Source organism: Scardinius erythrophthalmus (genome assembly GCF_964197995.2).
Source record: "Scardinius erythrophthalmus genome assembly, chromosome: 12".
Classification (NCBI taxonomy): domain Eukaryota; kingdom Metazoa; phylum Chordata; class Actinopteri; order Cypriniformes; family Leuciscidae; genus Scardinius; species Scardinius erythrophthalmus.
This window is the reverse complement of record NC_138232.1, coordinates 41,314,943-41,335,372: the sequence shown is the minus strand read 5'-3', so window position 1 is coordinate 41,335,372 and position 20,430 is coordinate 41,314,943. Positions and strand designations below refer to the sequence as shown.

At 37.9% G+C, this 20,430-nt stretch overlaps 1 protein-coding gene across 1 annotated transcript in view; it reads left to right on the top strand.

Moving 5' to 3' along the window:
• tgm2b (transglutaminase 2b) overlaps nucleotides 1-19,905 on the top strand; it is a 23,416-nt gene extending 3,511 nt beyond the window's left edge. The window contains exons 2-13 of the mRNA XM_081381139.1: nucleotides 1-18; nucleotides 4,419-4,637; nucleotides 4,741-4,859; nucleotides 7,036-7,164; nucleotides 8,389-8,569; nucleotides 9,795-9,933; nucleotides 10,091-10,194; nucleotides 10,933-11,172; nucleotides 11,263-11,538; nucleotides 16,213-16,373; nucleotides 17,006-17,142; nucleotides 18,705-19,905. The exon at nucleotides 1-18 is cut by the window's left edge and continues 162 nt beyond it. Coding sequence (XP_081237265.1) covers nucleotides 1-18; nucleotides 4,419-4,637; nucleotides 4,741-4,859; nucleotides 7,036-7,164; nucleotides 8,389-8,569; nucleotides 9,795-9,933; nucleotides 10,091-10,194; nucleotides 10,933-11,172; nucleotides 11,263-11,538; nucleotides 16,213-16,373; nucleotides 17,006-17,142; nucleotides 18,705-18,855 — 1,874 coding nt within the window. The 3' untranslated portion in view covers nucleotides 18,856-19,905. The remainder of the gene's footprint in view (nucleotides 19-4,418; nucleotides 4,638-4,740; nucleotides 4,860-7,035; nucleotides 7,165-8,388; nucleotides 8,570-9,794; nucleotides 9,934-10,090; nucleotides 10,195-10,932; nucleotides 11,173-11,262; nucleotides 11,539-16,212; nucleotides 16,374-17,005; nucleotides 17,143-18,704) is intronic.
• Nucleotides 19,906-20,430: the final 525 nt, after the last annotated feature.

Genomic DNA, 20,430 nt, shown 5'->3' with positions numbered 1-20,430 from the left:
GCATCACTGCAGAGACAGGTAATGCAGCGGCTCAGGTGTGTGTGTGTTTACAGAGGCCGAGGAATTTAGAGTGTGTTTTTGAAGTCAGGTTTGCTGACATCTGCATAAAACACTATAGCCTAAAGTGGTTTTCCCATCTTAGCTGCTTTCAGCAAGCATGACCAAGTGGTCAAAACACCTTGAAAACCATCAGTGTAGAAACGTTTGGCCAGTTAAAGCTTTTTGTTAGTACCAGGGATGACTTATGTCATCTTTTTACTATAAATAAAGCACGATAAGTCAAGTCAAGATAAGTGACTATTTTGGTAAGCTATTATTTTTAAATTATTATTATTTAATGCACTTAATAATAGTGTTGACATTGTCAGAGGTCTATTGAATTAACCCAATTTTTTAAAGTATTTCTGAAACTCATTTTCGTTTAACTCAGACTCACTTTAACGCTCAGGCTCATGGCTTTTTTAAATGCCTGAGATAGCAATATGAAAAAGACACCAATGTTTATGAAATAGTTGTTTGTCATAATAATCCATTCTTCCCTATCTCCACATCCCCATACTATATTATGTAGGAAGGAATTCCTTCAGAAGCAATTGTTCAACAGTTTTATTTTCCAGAGAGATTGAGTTCCTTCTTTATTAAAGATCAAGAAGTTGATGTTGAGGATGAAGGTTAACACTGTCAGGGATCTTGTTGGACTTTTCCATGTAATAGATTCTGCCGTGTTAGAGCTGAGAGGAGGTGCTGGAACAAGAGATAACAAAGACATCATTGAGACCGCAGTGTGTAACCGACAGGAAAAACTCTGCTCAGACTCAGATAACTCTGATGTCAAGAAAACAAGACCTTCTGGCTCGTTCAACGGAATTTGTGACGAGATATCGCCCATGTAAATCCCTTAGAAGTTATCATCAGTGTCAAGTACAGAACTATTTGTTTTGGTGAAGATTCAGAAAACTCTCTTTGTCTTTTTTAGTTGCATGGGCCAATGTATATCTAAAAATCTAGTTCTAATAAGTTTAATAAGCACAAACATGTCTTTTGCATGCAGTGACACCTCTAAACCAGGTGTGACTCTGTCTGTTCAGAACTATGACACAGTCAGCCAATCAGAAGATTATTTGTTTAATGTACAGGGGAAGATTTCAGAGTGGGCGGGGCTATCCATCATGATACTGCAGAAACCAATCAGAATGCACCGTTTCACTTGTCACGGTTGTGACCGGTTTTGAATAAAGTTTCAGATTGATGTGATATTAAAGTCGAGAAGAAACAGAAGTCGCACTAGTCTTTTCTTCTCTATTGTGACGTATATCCAAGTGAAACGCTTCTGGAACAAGAACAAATGTGGGCGGGGCTTGATTTTGTCAGTGAGGAATTGATTGGATTGTTGTGGTTTGCTATTGGTGGAACTCGTGTGAGTTGCCCCGCCCTCGTCATCAGAGAAGAGATTTCACTGTTGTTTTGATTAAAGATTACGATGCACATGAATTTACAACAATAATGATGTGCACAGATAAATCATTTAGAATAAAAACTGCAATGTTCCATAAAAAACACAAGAATTGTTGATTTTGATTTCATGGTGACTTTAAAGAGGTCATCAGACAAGCATTAATTGTTACACCCAGACAAACTGGGTGTCCCCAGTTCTTTCCCGAAAAAGATCAGCAGATTCGCTGACACTGTTGTTTAAGTTACGCTGTTGTATTGACGGGAAATGTGGAGCGAGGGGGGCTTATCAAGTCTGAGCACACAATTCCAGTGTGTGCCCTTTAAACGCAGGGTCATAGACTCAGTGAGATGTGAGATTCAAAGACTGATGCCGTAGACATTCCTGACTGCCTTTAGGATCAAAATAAGGGGAATTTTGGTGGGAACATTGAGAAACATTCTCGTTCAAACCTCTGATTGTATCTGTGAATATCTTTAAGTTTGGAACAATGTGAACTTTGTGCCAACGGGGAAGGCCTATTGAACTCAAGACTAAACACTGCATCCCTATGGACTCCTTCACGCTGACTGTGGAAAGTTTGTCGTGCCGCGAAGCGACATTATAGCAGCTGCATTTTCAGAGGATACTTTTAAGATCCCAGCTAACAGTAATCGTTCTCAGAACATCCCTAAGGCTCTGGCAAGAGTCTGTCAAATGCTCGTCCAGTAACGTTAATAGAACATTCGTTCAAAGTTATCTGGTCTTTAATTCTAAATATTAGCACAAAAACATAATACATCATTCATGGAACTTTTTTTTTCTGAAATGTTTTAGTTGGAGGTTCGTCTAACATTTTTAAATCTTAGTTCTTGTTTCAGAACATTTAAAAGTAACGTTCCCATAATGTTTGAAGAATAGTATGTTTCCTTAACGTTTACATAAGCAAAGACTTAAAAAAAAAATATATATATTTTTTTTTAATTGACTTTTAAAAGACTTTTTTAATGTTCAGAGAACAATCAGAAATAACGTTTTCATAACCTAATATAAACGTTAGCAAAAAATTCATAGAACATATTTTTGTTAGCTGGGATTCACCATCAAATAGATGATTTAGATGATTTTGTTCCACTGAGCTTGTTGTAATTGTGAAATATTATTACAATTTAAAATCAATGTTTTCTATGTTATTAAAATGTAGTTTATTCCTGTGATCAAAGCTGATCCTTCAGAAATCATTAATATCAATCACAAATATCAATGTTAAAAACAGTTGTGCTGCTTCATATTATTGTGGAAACCGTGATACTTTTTTTTTTTTTTAGGATTCTTTGATGACTAGAAAGTTCAAAAGAACAACATTTATTTGAAATATAAATCTTTTGTAACATTATACATTTAATCTTCTCAATGTTTTAAATGTGGAAAATAAATAAAATATGTATATCTTCCCTGGTCACTTTTATAAGTGAGGCAACAGCATTGAATATTTTTTGGGGGAATTTCCATAAAATTGCATTTGAAAATATCCAAACACACCCCAGTGAACAATTACCGTTGTTCCACGTTGAAATATGGTTGAAAATAAGTCGGTCCGCCTTGAACTGGTTTACGACGTGATTTCAACTAAGTAGTTTCGGCCGGACTGTTTGACTACGTGTTTTCACCTGATCATCTAAGACAGGATGAGTCTGTTATACACGCTAAAATAATGGAGAAAAACAAACTACCAAACCATGTTCATTATTATCTTAAAATAAATGTAAAGATTTTTACATATTCCATCAAGACGTTGAAGATTGACCTGTTTTCAACGTTGAAAAGTCGTAATTAGACGTTGAAAATTTACGTCTTTTCAACGTCTAATAGACGACTTTTTGCTAGCTGGGACAGATCTTCCTTAAACTACATCAGAAAAGGCAAGTCAAGTCACCTTTATTTATATAGCGCTTAATATGATTGTTTTAAAGCAGCTTTACAGTGATAACAATAATGATCAATGATGCAAACAGAATTCAGTTCAGCTGTAAAGCAATTCAGCTAAAGTCAGTTCAGCATCTCTACGTAAACGTACCTGTGGCAACATTTTTGCAAAACGCAAAATATGTGGTGTCATGCACGTTTCACGACAGTTTCAAAGTGAAATGTCCAGTAAGTGGCGCATAAAGTGTTTAGGGTACTATACGGTTATCCCAACTCCGCCCCTAAACCTACCCGTCACTGGGGTTACGACCAACCAAGAGCGGTTGTGGTCACGTGTGGTCCGGATAACCGTATAGTACCGTGTTTAGTTTTTTTCCGGAACAGATGAACGTGAATATGGCAACGTTTTATTACGTTGGAGTTTGTACGAATCACTGCAGTTCTGAATTAAATGTCCGGTGAGTGGCGCTAAAAGCTTAATGCTCCATTTTAAAATAACGTACACCTAAACTAAACCCCAAACCTTTACTCGATAGTGTTAACAAAAGCAAATGTGACATTAAAACACAATCATGTCCATGCAATTCAAGCTCTTTTATCTTGACTCGTCATTCACACCCAAGTTCTCTGCATCACAAGTACATTTCTATACCAGCTGAGCTACAGAGCAAGCTTAGTCCATCAGTAAAACATGAAGATATGGAGCTGGTTAAGTGATGCAAGCTCCAAAATATATTCGTTTACAAGTCATGCACTATGGTAAAAAGTGTTTTGAGGTCATAACATAATTATATTATGCATAGAGCCGCGTGAAAATAAGTCTTTATTAATCCCTAATCTGCCCCTGTAATCATAATTGTGTGTGAAACCGGTTAAAAGTGCTTGCTGTTTTACTGCCTCTAGTGTTCATTAGTCACTGCAGTGATATGTATGTATGGTATGTATTTTGCGTTTTGCAAAAATGTTGCAACAGGCATATTTTTCCAGTGAGCCTGTGTTGGCAGTTCTGTAAAGAAAAGAGCAGGATTGGTCAGTCAGTAATGTGTTTGTGATGGTGTAGGCCCTCAGCCGGTGGAGCAGTACGGGACCAGGGCCGTGTTCGGTCTCAGTGACGAGATTGACAGCTCGTGTTGGAGCGCTGCAGTGACCAGTCCTCCCGCAGACACCGTGTGTCTGTCTGTGTGTCCCGCGCCTGACGCTCCCATCGGCCGATACGTCCTGACGCTAGATGAGCACGTCCAGTTTGAGTTCATACTGCTGTTCAATCCCTGGTGTCCGAGTGAGTACAAACAGATGCACACACGCCTTAGGGTTATAGACACAGATATCCTGTTCCTTGTGAGTAAGATCTCTGCGTGCTCAACCCATAATCTGACTCACAGGAGATGTGGTGTACATGGACAGCGAGGAGAAACTGGCGGAGTATGTTTTGGCCCAGGATGGCATCATCTTCAGGGGCGATACCAATTACCCCATCCCGTTAGCCTGGTACTTTGGACAGGTACCAACATGCATGATTACACGTGTTCATAATCTCATGATCTCAACTCCTAAATGAGCTCTAAAGACCGTCTAACACACGACAGCAGAGACACTCATTAAAAAAAATAAGCTGTTGAACGAACTTAATTAAATTAAAGGGGTGGTTGATTATGATTTCACTTTTCTAACTTTAGTTAGTGTGTAATGTTGATGTTTGAGCATAAACAACATCTGCAAAGTTACAACACTCAAAGTTCAAAGCAAAGGGAGATATTTTCTTTTAAAGAATTCACTTTTTAAGGACTACAGACTACACGACATTCCTCTCAGGTTAATGACATCACTAAGCCTAAAATTTACATAAACCCCGCCCCATGAACACAGTTTATAGATTATCGAGACAGAATATGCTAATCAATGACTAGAAGATAACAACACATAAGCTACATAAATTCATCAACTAACCATTCAGAAATGTCCTGCTTCTTCTACATGTTGTCACTTCTTCTTGAGTCTCTCCATCATTGTCTGAATCCGGTTTGAACATAAAGGCTAAAAGTTTTTGAAATGTTCAGTGCATGTCTGTGTGAGTGCAAGCTGTTGAAGCTCCGCCCCCTGTGCCGGGAGCAGCAGCTCATTTACATTTAAAGGGACACACACAAAATGGTGCGTTTTTGCTCACCCTCAAAAAGTGACAAATTTAACATGCTATATAAAATTATCTGTGGGGTATTTTGAGCTAAAACGTCACATACACACTCTGGGGACATCAGTGACTTATTTTACATCTTGTGAAAAGGGCACACCCCTTTAAGGAAAACTTTTCCACGAAATTATATTACATTTTTACAACAAAATCTAATTAGTTTGAAATTATTTGTTGTAATCTTGTTGTATGAACTTAAAATCAATTAGTCAAAAAGACTACAAAAAAAATGATAATTTCCTAAAGTTTTGACATTCCTAATAGAGAAAATGTTGTCTGTAAACTACATTTAAATATTATCCCGCCTAGATTCAATTGCCAACATTATCATTTGATCTACCTTGACTCTACAGTTACTTCCAATGACAGTGAAATACTTGTATTCATTTAAGTAAAACTACTTTTTACATTGTAAAAACAAATATATGAGGTTTAATAGATATATAGTTCCACGTACCCAAGCCTAAACACAGTCACCACTCTTCTGCATAATGGTGGTAACCACAAAATTCAAAAACATTACAGAAAGTCCTCTAAGTTTCTAACATAACTGAACATTAAACACTAACATTAACTAACAACATCTTTCCATTAACTGAAAAACAGAAAATAACACTTTAATCCCTAAATTTACCCTCCTAATGCAGTCCCTTGCAAAGCATGCTGGGAACTACAGATCCACTAAAACTGAAGTTTACTTAATTCATTTGTGTGAAAACTACATGAATAATTTGTTACCAACTAGCTGGACAAAATATATTAGGTTGATTGAACACAATGAAATTAAGTTGTAACAAAATGTTAAAAATCATGTTACTTTAGCTTATTTGAATTCATTAAATTGAACAAGAGGCAAAAATTACATTGTAATTTTTCATTGCGAACTTGGCATTGATAAAGGTCACATGATCGAAACGCATTTTTCAGTAAAATCGTTGATTTTATCTCACTTTTTTTGACGTCTCTTGTCTTTGGTGGAGTGTGCGGACTCTCTTGAAGTGCCTCTCCAATTTTATTTCTGTTAACATTAATTTATATTTCAATTAATGTAACTTGACATAAAAAGTTTTAGCTAACGATAATATAGAAAAAAAATATGAAGAAAATAAAGCCTGTTTTTGCTTGAAGATGAAGATTTGCATTGTAAATTTGGCACATTAATTACTGTGGATCATTGAAAGAATACTCTGAGAAATGTTGGGAAATGTTAATATTGAGATCTCTGGTTTTTAAATGCAGAAGTTTGAGGCATTGTTGAAATCTCTTCTGAGAATTTGGAACACATGCAGGATTACCGATGTCTTTTCCTCTGGCAAAACATCTGGAAGCAGGAGTTTCAGAATGTGCCTAGCCATTTAATCTTAATTGCTCGCTGGATCTCAGATGTTTTTTTTTCCTACAGGCATTTTAGGAAAAAAAATGACCTGTTTTAGTGAAGCAAAGTGTGCAAGATGTTTTAATTGTGTCCCTGTTGCGTTTTGTCCTATAGTTCGAGGAGGGCATACTGGACACCTGTTTAAGAATCCTTGACATGAACCCCAAACACAAAAGGAACCCTGGGAAGGACTGTTCTGGGCGCAGAAACGTCATCTATGTCACACGAGTGCTCAGTGCTATGGTCAGTGCACATAAACATAAACATAAAAATATACAGTACTGTGCAAAAATCTGTGGCATGTTAATACCCCCCCCCCCCCCCCCCCCGCGCACCCCAAAAAAATTGGTTTTAAGTCAGTTATTTATATCTTTTGCTGTAGTGTGTCAGTAGGAAATATCAGTTTACATTTCCAAACATTCTTTTTGCCATTAATTGTAATAATCCAGTGAGATTTGTGTATGCACAAGGAGTCTGACAACAGCCGGTATGATCTGATCTCTCCATCATCGAGTCCGTCTGTGATTACATGAAGAAACAGAAGAAACTGAGACAAACTAAATCCAGAAGAACTGCGGGAATGTCTCCGAGACGCTTGAAGAAACCTTCCTGCAAACCTCCCTGAAACACTATGCGCAAGTGTACCTGGACAAAAGCTGTTTTAAACGCAAAGGGTCGTTACACCATATATTGATTTGATTTAGTTAATAGAAGTTAAATCATAAATAAATTAAATTTGTGATTTTATTTTTGAAAGCATTCTCACTTTCTCACGCATTTTAACACAAGTGGCAGTGCTTTTCACAGTATGTAGCTTTGCAGGAAGGTTTCTTCAAGCGTCTCGGAGACGTTCCCGCAGTTCTTCTGGATTTAGTTTGTCTCAGTTTCTTCTGTTTCTTCATGTAATCACAGACGGACTCGATGATGGTGAGATCAGATCACACCGGCTGTTGTCAGACTCCTTGTGCATACACAAATCTCAGTGGATTATTACAATTAATGGCAAAAAGAATGTTTGGAAATGCAAACTGATATTTCCTACTGACACACTACAGCAAAAGATATAAATAACTGACTTAAAACCATTTTTGGTGTGGGGTGGTGGTGGTGTTGGTGGTGGTGGGGGGGGGGGGGGGTATTAACATGCTTAAGACTTTTGCACAGTACTGTATATTAACCACCTTTAGGGGCTCTGTAGTTTTCAACATTGATGTTTCAACATTGAAATATTTATTGAGTAGCAAATCCGCATATTAGAATGATTCTTTGCTGCCTTGGAATTTGGCCAAAACAATATATTTTATAATGCAGCATCATCAGATGTCTAGGTAGGCAGCTCACTAGTTTCTGTAACGAAATTATAAATGTTTTTCCATGATAAAATTATTATTCACACTCATCCATTTCATGTGATTTTCTGTAAATTACAAGACAGTGGACGGATTAGGATGATTTTTTCCTCCCCAGATTAACAGTAACGACAGGGACGATGGTGTCCTGGAGGGCTGCTGGAACAACACGTTTGAAGGAGGCGTGAGTCCCATGTTCTGGAGGGGAAGCGTTCAGATCCTGAGGAATTGGTACAACAGCTCCTGTATGGGGGTAAAATATGGACAGTGCTGGGTCTTTGCAGCCGTCAACTGTACAGGTATTAAATTATCCTAGATGATGTAGTGCTTCTCAATTGGTTACACACTGTAACCTACGGAGCCCCTAAAGTGACTTCACAAGTTCACACTTACATATAATGAGATACAGGATAAAAAATGAGTGTTTGACGTGCTGGGCTCCAAGCTCTGAATTTGGCCCTGGCTGGGATAGGAATAATGGAGATGCTGGAAAAACTGTGATAATTGCAGATTATCTGAACGTGCTCCTGCCGAACTTTGTTAATAAAACATAGTATGGTGAAGGAAAAAATTTGAGATGGCAGGAAAATTATTTTGTCAATGCATTTGCCTTCTTTTGCAATTTTTTTTTCTTTCCCCTAAGAAACTTTATGTTCGTTCGCAAAATGTTTGCGTTCCCCTGGGAAACTTCAGAAAAATTCAGAAAAATGTTGCATTTGCAAAGATCGGTAATTTGCAAACATTTTGCGAGCAAACTTAAAGTTTCTCAGGGGAATGCAGACATTATGCAAGTGAACGCAAAGTTTCTCAGGGGAACGCAAAATGCTCACAAAATGACAAACTTTGCATTCCATCGCATCTCATGTTTTTTTCCTTCACCGTGTCCCTTTAGGGGCTCCGTAGATTCCAGCAAAAGTACCAGGAATATCTTAGCCTCCAAAGTGGAGGGGCAAAACTGTACAAATGGCAAGTTAATCTGGTGATATTTTTAACCATATTACCAAATGACAACAACAAAAAAGACAGTTTTCACTAAAATGGTAATTTAGTATAATACAGTATTAGACTCAGTGTTTGGATGGTAAATCACTGTTTCCTTATGCATCTACAAAAGTGCAAATGTTCCTATTCTGGCATGGATATAATGGTAACATGCACTTTATTACACGTTACATATAGTTTCTATAGTAATAATTGCTATAAATTATGCATAATTACATGCAACTAACTCTAAACTAAACCTAAACATATTGTAAGTACATGTAGTTAATTAATATTACTCAGTACTTAAATGCATAATTACACTGTAACAAAATTTTGCATGTTGTCGGGCCTGTGCCGTTCATTATTTTGTTTCATTCTAAGGACAGTTTTGTTAGTTTTGTACAATAAACAGTTTTGGCTCAGCATTAGGCCTCCAGTCAATGTCTAAAGGAAAAGCAGTTGAGATGCAGTGCATTATACTGTGTAAAACGAGAGAAATGAGGAACAGATGAAGCAGGTTCTTGTTGTGTTTGTCCTCAGTGTCTCGCGCTCTGGGAATCCCATGCAGGGTGGTCACAAACTACTATTCTGCCCATGATACCAACAGCAACCTTGTGATCGAGCGTTTCTTCAACGAGAAAGGTGAACTAGACCGCAGCAGCACCAAAGATATGATATGGTATGACTTCTTTTAAAACATTTTTATAAAAATAACTCATGCAGAACATGATTTGTCAATCAAAATCTACAGTTTAGAAATATAAAAACTCAAAAATGAGGTTAAAAAGCGCATATTTGGACACTTCAAGACATTTTTAAAACATGTTCTGCTGTAGGAACTACCACTGCTGGGTTGAGAGCTGGATGACCCGACCCGATCTCCCTCCAGGATTTGACGGCTGGCAGGCGAGTGACCCGACGCCACAGGAGAAAAGTGAAGGTGTGTAGACGACTCTCTTCTGCCTGTCATACAGGAAATCAAACTTTCTCAAGCTTTATGGGATAGTTCACCAAAAATTTACATTCTGTACTGCAAAAATATTAGTAAAAATATCAAAACACTCTTAAATCTAGATACATCTAGCAAAATGACTTAAGTCTTGTTTTATGAAATATTTATCAAAATTAAGTGTGTTTATGCAAAAAATAAGAAAAATATGTCAGTGGGGTAAGAACATTTACTTAAACTTAATTCAAAGGGAAAACGAGACAGATACTTGTTCTTGTTTTAAACAAAAACACTTAATTTTTAAAAAAAGAATCAGGAAACAAAATGTAATATATTTTGTAATTTTGCTACTCAAGTAAATGTATCTTGATTTAAGAATGTTTTAGATATTTGTACTGGAAGGCAAGACAAAAATATTGAGTAAAAAAGTCTTTTTTTTTTGCAGTCTGTCATCATCTACTCACCCTCACGTCGTTCAAAACCCATAAGACTTCTTCGAAATCTTCGAAACTTAAATTAACATTTTTTTTAATGAAACCTGAGAGGATTCTGTCCCTCCCTTTAATCCAGGAAACCAAATCTTTTTTATACTGTGTCAACAAGTATAGAACCAAAAAAATATATATCTATGTAGAATGATAGAACGATAGATAGATAGAAAACAATCTCTGTTACTTTAAGCTATCCTTGTATATCTACTAGCCTCATCTGAAATGTGTGTTCTCTCAGGCGTGTTCTGCTGCGGGCCGGTTCCTGTGCGGGCCATTAAAGAAGGAGAGCTCACCTTTAAATACGACGCTGCGTTTGTGTTCGCGGAGGTGAACGCAGACTTAGTGCACTATCTGAGGTATAAAGATGGGAACACAAGAAAAATCGTGAATGACCAAACAGTGGGACAGAAGATCAGCACCAAGAGCGTGGGCCGAGATGAGCGAGAAGACGTCACACACCTGTACAAATATCCTGAAGGTAGGGATAAACAAACAAGTGCACTTCCTTTCAGTATCGCAACATAAGGAGACGACAATTCAACAACCTTATTTCAACAACCTCTTCCAGGCTCTGAGGAGGAGAGGCAGGTTTTTGAGAAAGCAAACCACCAGAACAAGTTGCAGCAGCAGCAGGCGAACTCTGGGCTTCACATCAGCATCAAGCTGTCCTCGGGGATCAGGAAGGGCTGCGACTTTGACGTGTTTGCGATAGCGGCGAATAACACCGAGGAGGATAAGAAGTGCCGTCTGGTGTTTGCGTCGCGCGCCGTGTCTTATAACGGAGTCGTGGGACGAGAGTGTGGCTTTAAAGACCTGCTCAATGTGGAACTGGCTCCTGGAGGAGGTGCGCTTTCATTACTGATGTGTGGAGTGTGTGGAGTGTGTGTGTGTGTGTGTGTGTGTGTGTGTGTGTGTGTGTGTGTGTGTGTTTGTGTGTGTGTGTGTGTGTGTGTGTGTGTGTGTGGAGTGTGTGTGTGTGTGTGATTCAGAATGCAAAGCCAAATGCATCTGATGAAAACTCTTGCCTCATGTACATTAGCAATGCATTGGCCAAACATTTACATACATGTGCATATGTGACACACACTCATTTTCGACTTTCTGTTGTCGAATGCGCATGCGTCGCGTCTGAACGCGTTGTTGTCTTGGAGCTCTATCGATTTGATTTATAATTCTTGATTTTACTCTTTAAACTTACTTACAACAAACATTTTCTACTTTTCCTCACTGAGAAGCACTACTGCTCAAACCTCATAGTTACAACGCGGACTGTTGAGCAGACGTGTCTCAAGCCTGTTAGTGATCCAACGCTGGATACTCTTATAGGTTACTCCCGGGGATCACGGCTGAACGCGTCTTCTCAACACTCACTTACAAACATTTTTCACCTATCGTGCGTCTACTCTACACCCGTACCACTTAAAAGACGGATTATATCTAAGACGCTTGTCAGAAATTAGTATTAATTGATAGCATCACTGGTAGTGTCGTTGCTAACTTCCTGTCCATCTGTTAAAATGGCGAATATATCAGATGCAAGTAGTCTACCTTTTGGTGCAGGTGAGGACACATTTGAGCTGCACGCGGTACAGTCTGAGCTGGAAGCTGTTGAGAAACAGATCCACGACCTTTTAGTGAGACAGGCCGAGCTGAGAGACCGGCGTTTGGCTCTTGAAACATCACGCGCTGATGCTCACAAATCAGAGATTAATGTTACTAACCCGCTGACTCCGACCTCGTCTACTCCGTGCGTTACTCGGCATCGGTCCCGAGCGCCAAGGTCGCGATCAGCCATGGTCTCGTTCACTCCGGCTCCAACACGCCACCACGAAGCCTGGATATTTCCGCAGCGGAAGACGCGAGTCAGGTCTAGACCAAGACCCTCTCCGACCCTCCCGGTTTTCGAGTTATCCACACAAAACACAAGCTTCTCCCCTCTTCGCGAAACAGAACGCGATGCTGTGATCATCGGTGATTCCATTGTTCGGCACGTCCATGCTACATCAGGTAAAAATAAGGTGCACAGTCACTGCTTTCCTGGTGCTCGTGTTTCTGAAATCGCTGCTCGCGTTCCCGAGATTCTGAACGATAACGAGCGCGTCGGAACTTTGGTATTGCACGCGGGAGTGAACGACATCAGGCTGCGCCAGACGGAAGTTCTGAAGAAAGACTTCAGGAATCTGATCGATACGGTACGCAGCACATCGCCTGATATAACGATCATTGTGTCAGGACCGCTTCCCACGTACCGTCTAGGACATGACAAGTTTAGTAGATTATTCGCGCTAAATGAATGGTTAACGTCATGGTGCAATGAGCAGAAACTGCTCTTTGTAAATAATTGGAATCTGTTTTGGGAGCGTCCTAGGCTATACCGTGCTGATGGCTTACACCCAAGCAGATTCGGATCGGGTCTTCTGTCAGATAACATCTCCAAAATGTTAAATACCTTTTGACTAGTAACCAAAAGTCCAAATCATAGTCTCTGCTGCACCAAATTAACTGATATAAATACTAGTGTAGAACATTGCATAGAATCTGTGTCTATTCCTCGTTTAGTGCGATCAAATAATAAATCTACTGCAGGATCTAGGAAAAATCTAATTGTTATTAAAACAGAAAATGTTGCTATTAGTAAACAAAAACAATTTCTAAAGCTAGGTCTTTTAAACATTAGATCACTCACACCTAAGGCAGTTATTGTAAATGAAATAGTCACAGATAATAGCATAGATGTACTTTGCCTTACTGAAACCTGGCTTAAACCAAATGATTATTTCGGTCTAAATGAGTCTACTCCATCAGGATACTCCTATAAGCACGAGCCCCGTCTGATTGGTCGTGGCGGCGGTATTGCAACTATCTATAGAGATATTCTCAATGTTACTCAGAAAACGGGTTATAAGTTTATTTCATTTGAAGTACTTGTACTAAATGTTACGCTCTTAGGCTAGATGATAGAAAAACATCCCTATTATCTTTAGCCTTGGCTACCGTATATAGACCACCAGGGCCTTACGCTGATTTCCTAAAAGAATTAGCAAATTTTCTCTCAGATCTATTGGTCAATGTCGATAAAATATTAATTGTTGGAGATTTTAACATACACGTAGATAATCAAAATGATACGTTAGGGGCTGCGTTTATAGACTTATTAAACTCCTTTGGGGTTAAGCAAAACGTTACCGGACCAACTCATCGTTTTAATCATACACTCGATTTAATTATATCACATGGAACCGATCCAACCGATATAGATATCATTCCACAAAGTGACGATGTCACTGACCATTACATGGTAACTTGCATATTACGTACCCCGGTAATATATCATGCTGCGCCGCGTTATCGATTAGGCAGAACAATCCTTCCATCCACCATAGATAATTTTTCAAATTGCTTATCGGATCTGTCTCAGCTGCTGCCTGAACCTAAACAAACAGATGAACTAGACGAACTAACCAGCACTATGAGCACCGTTCTCTCTGGAAAATGGGATATTGTTGCACCTATGAGACTAAAAAAGGTCAGAGAGAAAATTTAAGCACCATGGTACAACAATACTACTCGTGTTCTAAAGAGAGAAACCCGTAATATAGAGCGTAAATGGAAACAAACTAATTTAGAGGTTTTTAGAATCGCTTGGAAAGACAGTACGTCACGCTATAAAAAGGCCCTAAAAGCGGCCAGGGCTGAGCATCTCCGCAAACTAATAGAAAATAACCAAAACAATCCTAGGTTCTTATTTAACACCGTGGCTAGACTAACAAATAAACAAGCGTCACCTGAACAAAATATTCCGTTACAGTTTTATATTCCGATAAAGTAACAGTATTCCTGTTACTTTATCCTCTACAGTAAAAGACCTGGGTGTTATATTAGATTGTAACTTGTCTTTTGAAAATCATATTTCATATGTTACAAAAACAGCCTTTTTTCACCTTAGAAATATTGCTAAATTACGTAACATGCTATCTGTTTCTGATGCAGAAAAGCTAGTTCATGCATTCATGACCTCGAGACTAGATTACTGTAATGCTTTATTAGCTGGTTGTCCTGCATCCTCAATAAACAAGCTACAGTTAGTCCAAAATGCCGCCGCTAGAGTTCTTACTAGATCAAGAAAGTTTGACCATATAACACCAATTTTATCATCACTACATTGGTTACCTATAAAGTTCCGTATTAATTACAAGGTATTGCTACTGACTTATAAAGCCCTAAACGGCTTAGCTCCAGTTTATTTAACGGATCTTCTATCGCCCTATAATCCATCGCGCTCTTTAAGATCACTAAATTCGAGGCTTCTGGTCATACCTAGGATATCTAGGTCCACCAAAGGAGGGAGGGCATTTTCACATTTAGCCCCAAAACTCTGGAATAGCCTTCCTGATACTGTTCGTTGCTCAGATTCACTCTCCCAGTTTAAAACTAGATTAAAGACGCATCTCTTCAGCCAGGCATTCATATAATATTTTAATCTTACAGTTAAATCCGGTCTCTACTTCATAAACGCCAGAGGAGAACTGGCCCCCGACTGAGCCTGGGTTCTCCCAAGGTTTTTTTTTCTCCATTAGGTCACCTGATGGAGTTTTTCGGTTCCTTGCCACTGTTGCCTTTGGCTTGCTCAGTTGGGGATACTTAAATTGATTAATCGATTCACCAGTGCTATTGATCTGCATTACCAAACGTGGATGTTTTACACCAGAAACAAACACTGATGTACTATTTTATTTAATACTGTGAAGCTGCTTTGATACAATCTGTATTGTGAAAAGCGCTATATAAATAAAGTTGACTTGACTTGACTTGACATATGCATACAGTATTGTAATGTTAGTAATGGTATTGTGATGGTAAAGTGATTGTAATGCATGGCTTGGAGTGGCTTATGGCTTTTATAGAACAGAAGGAATGGCTATTTTTAATAAATTGTTATTATATCCAATATTCAATAAATTTGATTTTTTATTGTTATTAGTATTAGTAGTAATAACAATAATTTTTGGTTACACATTGTTTTAAGGTGTCCATGTTACAGTGTTATTATACATTTAAGTGCTGAGTAATATTAATTTACTACATGCACTTACTATAGGGTTAGGATTAGGTTTTGGATTAGGGTTAGTTTCATGTAATTATGCATAATTTATAGTTATTACTATAGTAACTATATGTGACGTGTAACAAGGATACTATAAAAAAAGTTGTTAGATTATTTACATTTATATATATATATATATATATATATATATACAGTATATATTTAAAATTTTAATTATACAATATATTGAAATAATATTAAACATAATTGATACTGACTCTGTTTATATGATACTACTGACTTTTACCTATTATTTATAATAATTTGCGTACATGCTTTAATTATCATTATTAGCAGTAGTAGTAATAACAATTTATTTATGATTATATGTATATAATATTAACCATAATTGATATTGACTTTCCATTTAATATTATTGAGTTAGTGTTTGATTATGTTGTGTGTTTGTTCCAGAGAGGAAGGTTCCTCTGAGGCTGAACTACAGTAAGTACTGTGATAATCTAATGGAGGATAACCTCATCCGCCTGGGCGCTCTGCTCATCGACTACGGCACCAGGGAAGCCATGATGGCCATGCGGGACATCGTGCTGGACGAGCCCGAGATCAAAATCAGGGTACGACCACGTTCACCTCCATCACAAGTGGACATGACGACGCTAGGCGTGCGCAAGCTATCAGATGCATGTTGATGTGTGTGTATGTTGATGTGTGTGCATATTGATGTGTGTGTGTGTTGATGTATGTATATGTTGATGTATGTGTGTGTGTGTGTGTGTGTGTGTGTGTGTTGATGTGTGTGTACGTTGATGTTGATATGTGTTGATGTATGTGTTGATGTACCACTTGTGGTGGTTGAGGAGATTAACCCATATAAATGGGTTCCACTTTATTTCGATAGTCCACTTTAGACATTCTACTAACTATAAGTAACTTTACAACTACATGTCAACTAACTCTCGTTAGAGTATTAGTACACTGTCAGTAGACTGTTTTGGTTAGGGTTCGGGTTAGTACAATAAGTTGACTTGTAGTTGCCAGGTTACTTATAGTCAGTAGATTGTCTGTTTGTGAACCATCAAAATAAAGAGTTAGCAGATATTAAGCAGACAGTCTACTAATACTCTAATGAGAGTTAGTTGACATGTAGTTGCAAAGTTACTTATAGTTAGTAGAATGTCTGAAGTGGACTATCGAAATAAAGTGTTACCTATAAATGTCTCATTTTTTCATTCATGTGTCGTTCTAGATCCTGGGAGAACCCAAAGAGAACCGTAAGCTGGCGGCAGAGCTGACCTTACAGAACCCGCTGCCCGAACCCTTGCAAAGCTGTTGCTTCACCATAGAGGGCGCCAACCTCACGGGCGGCAGCAGCATCACCGAGAAGTAAGAACTCAAACTGTCTTTAGTAGAATGAGAAAATGCAATAGAGAGTGAGAAACGATGGCTACAAACACACTGCAGAGTTTGGGTAATCAGCTTAAAGTGTCCTTATTGGGGTTTTTCAGATATTCCCTTTCATGTAGTGTGTAATAGAGCTGTTTGTGAATGCAAAAGCTATGGAAAGTTTAAAAGCTCAAAGTGCAGATAAATGGAGTTTTTGTCTCCCAAAAGAAAGAAGTGATTCTGAACTGAAACGAGTCGTCAGTAATTCAGTCTCACTTCCTGATGATCCTGTAGGTTTGGAACTAATTTGCATAATGTCAGCCTCTGGTCTTGATTGGCTGATCAGCGTCTCTTTGCCCCGCCCTCAAACACTGTAGTTTATCTGAGACTGGAAGAGTGTGGTTCATGTTGTTCATGTCGAGAAGACGCTGTTTTCTGAGATTGATACAGTAAAACCCACACCATCGTTATTGTTCGTATCACTGTGATCAAGAGCTGAGATTCAGATATGATAATGAGCGTTTGGTTTCTGACCAATCAGAGCAGAGCAGCTCTCAGAGAGGCGGAGCTTAGAGAGACTGAATCTTCGATCGAACCGTTTCAGACGATGCTGATGCTGCAGTGGATATTATGAGAAAATTAAAGTGTATGTAAACCTGTTGTAGGAGACTCCAAAACAAAATTAGGAGCCTAATAGGATAATAGGGCCACTTTAGGGCCATTGTTTGTGTGTGATGTACACAAGTCACTAGCCTGGGGCTTCCATTCACATATTTTATGCATGTTTTGGGATATCACCTGAATTAATACTGTATAGAAGCACCAAGATGCAAATGCAGTTCACAAAATGCACGTAAACTTACAGTGTACTTACCTAAGTAAGTAAGTAATGGTGAGTAATATAAAGCAACTACATGGGTGGTTCAGAGACCTACTAATTATCCACTTATTTTAATAATTAATAGAACATTTTGGTGTAGAAATGCTAGAAATTGCTAGTAAATTCGGCAAGTAACACACTGAATTAAACATGACGTTTTGAAGTAAAAAGACTGAAATTGTATTTTCTTAAAGAAAAACATACTCCGTCTTTGTTTTAGTTACAACTTCAGAAACAGGTGTTTTTTTCAGTGTATGAATACGTGGAAAAGAACTGTAAAATGAAGTGCTAGCCATAAACTTCATGCTTGCTTGTGATGGAATAATTTTATTCGGATATGCATAAACTACGATGAAAACACATTTAACTAATACATTTGTAGATGTGCATCCAAAAAGTATTTACCTCAACAAATCATGTGACTAAATAATTCACCATCAGACTTTTATCATCACATTGCATTCTGTTTAACTTTTTTTCAAAACTCCTCAAAATCCTAGATTTTCAAAGTGCTCTCAGACTTTTCGAACCGGCTGAACCTTTAAACACAGCGAGGAAACATCGCACACTGCTCTTTGCTAGTGTCTAATAGTTTATATTTGAATAAACACTATTCAGACTAGAGATATGAATAGAGGAGAATCTGTGAGATTTCTAACGTGTAAATATTTGTTCGTCTCAGGCTGGAGTCCACCATCGAACCTGGGCAGGAGGCCAAAGTTAAAATCTACTTCACTCCCACTCAGTCCGGCCTGCGCAAACTCGTGGTGGATTTTGACAGTGACAAGCTGGGCCACGTTAGAGGATACAGGAACGTCATCATCGGAAAATGAGAGTCTTCGCTGGAGAAAAACTGATCTATTTTCCTTCTACTTCTCATTATTCAGAGAGTATTACACAATCTTTTATATACTGTATTTTTTCTAAGAATGTGAAAAGCCGCACTATGTTTCTGGCTTCTTAGCAGCACACACTCTACACGCACCGCATGTTTTTAAGCAGAGAACAGAGTGTGCAATCCTTTCATTTTTAGGACACGGAAGCATGCACATTTCTGGATGTGTGTTTGGAGCCACATTGCATATTATACTTTAAAAAACAAAAGAATGAAAATGATGCATTGAAGAGACGGCAAATGTGGCGTTGAGATTTTTAGATGCTAGACTAAACATTTTACATGCATCTTTATGTTTTTGCTTCAAATATATTTTTATATTCAGCTGTTATATGCTATAATCTTGGATGGAGTGTTTTTAGTCTCAGAAGAATTTATTTAAATTCTAAGTATAAAAAATGCAGTTCTTAAAACTATAAGCAGCCAAATCTATTCTCAAAAGTGAAAATGTATGATGATGCCTATTGAGTGATCAGAAGCTGGGTTCGTCCACATATGACTGAAATATGGTCCTTAATTTTAATCGCATTGTTTTATTCCTAATAATAATGACCCCATTAAAAGTTTTCTTCAGTTTAATCACTGTACAGACTTGCACCTGTTTGATCTACTTCAAATGATGACCAGAAGGGTGTTATCAACATAAACACTAGTAGATTACCTCAGCATGTTACAATTCATGTGCCGACAGAGGAAGCCTTTCCCAAACACTGTTGCTATAGAGCATGTAAACATTTACATGCAGCATTACTAATCTGATATTTGCCATTGTTTTCTGACAACATTCACTGTTTCATAACAGGTAATAAATAAACTCACCATTACAAAGAATCCTTGTATTTCCTAATGTACATACAGCAGAAGTAGCCTACAGGAGATGGATGAGAGTGAACTGTATTTTTAAAACGTAATTAAATCAAAGTTAATCATTGACCCATATGTTTTGTGGAATTTGCAAAGAAAACAAATGATAAAGTATATCTTACGCACTCCTGTGTTAAAGTCAGCCCTCAGGCGATGTGTTTTCATGACAAATGTCCTCTGTGACACACCCTAGAAACTCAACAACACGCGATTGTGTTCCCTATTGGCAGCTCTTCACCTCGATATCACTGCTATATATCAATATCAATCCAAAATACACATTACACATAATTTATTAGGCATAGTTCACTGGACTTGTAATGTCTCTAACCACCATTCAAACAATTCTTCATTTCCTCCACCTATTTAACCCTAAGCTCTTCGCATCATTTCAATGAAAGGAATGGGATTTTATGGGATTTTATGGTGCTATATTATATTTACGCAGTAGTTATTATCCATTTATTCATGTTTTGAGCATAAAGTATTCAAGATTTGCAACTAAATTTAATTTAATTTTCAGGTCTAAAGCACAGACTCAAGTTTGATCTCTTTTTAAAAACGACACTTGGCAAATTATTGCTGAAAAAGTAAAAAAAGTTTTTTATATGAAATCTATATGTTCAAAAACACTTTTTATCCTAAAAAT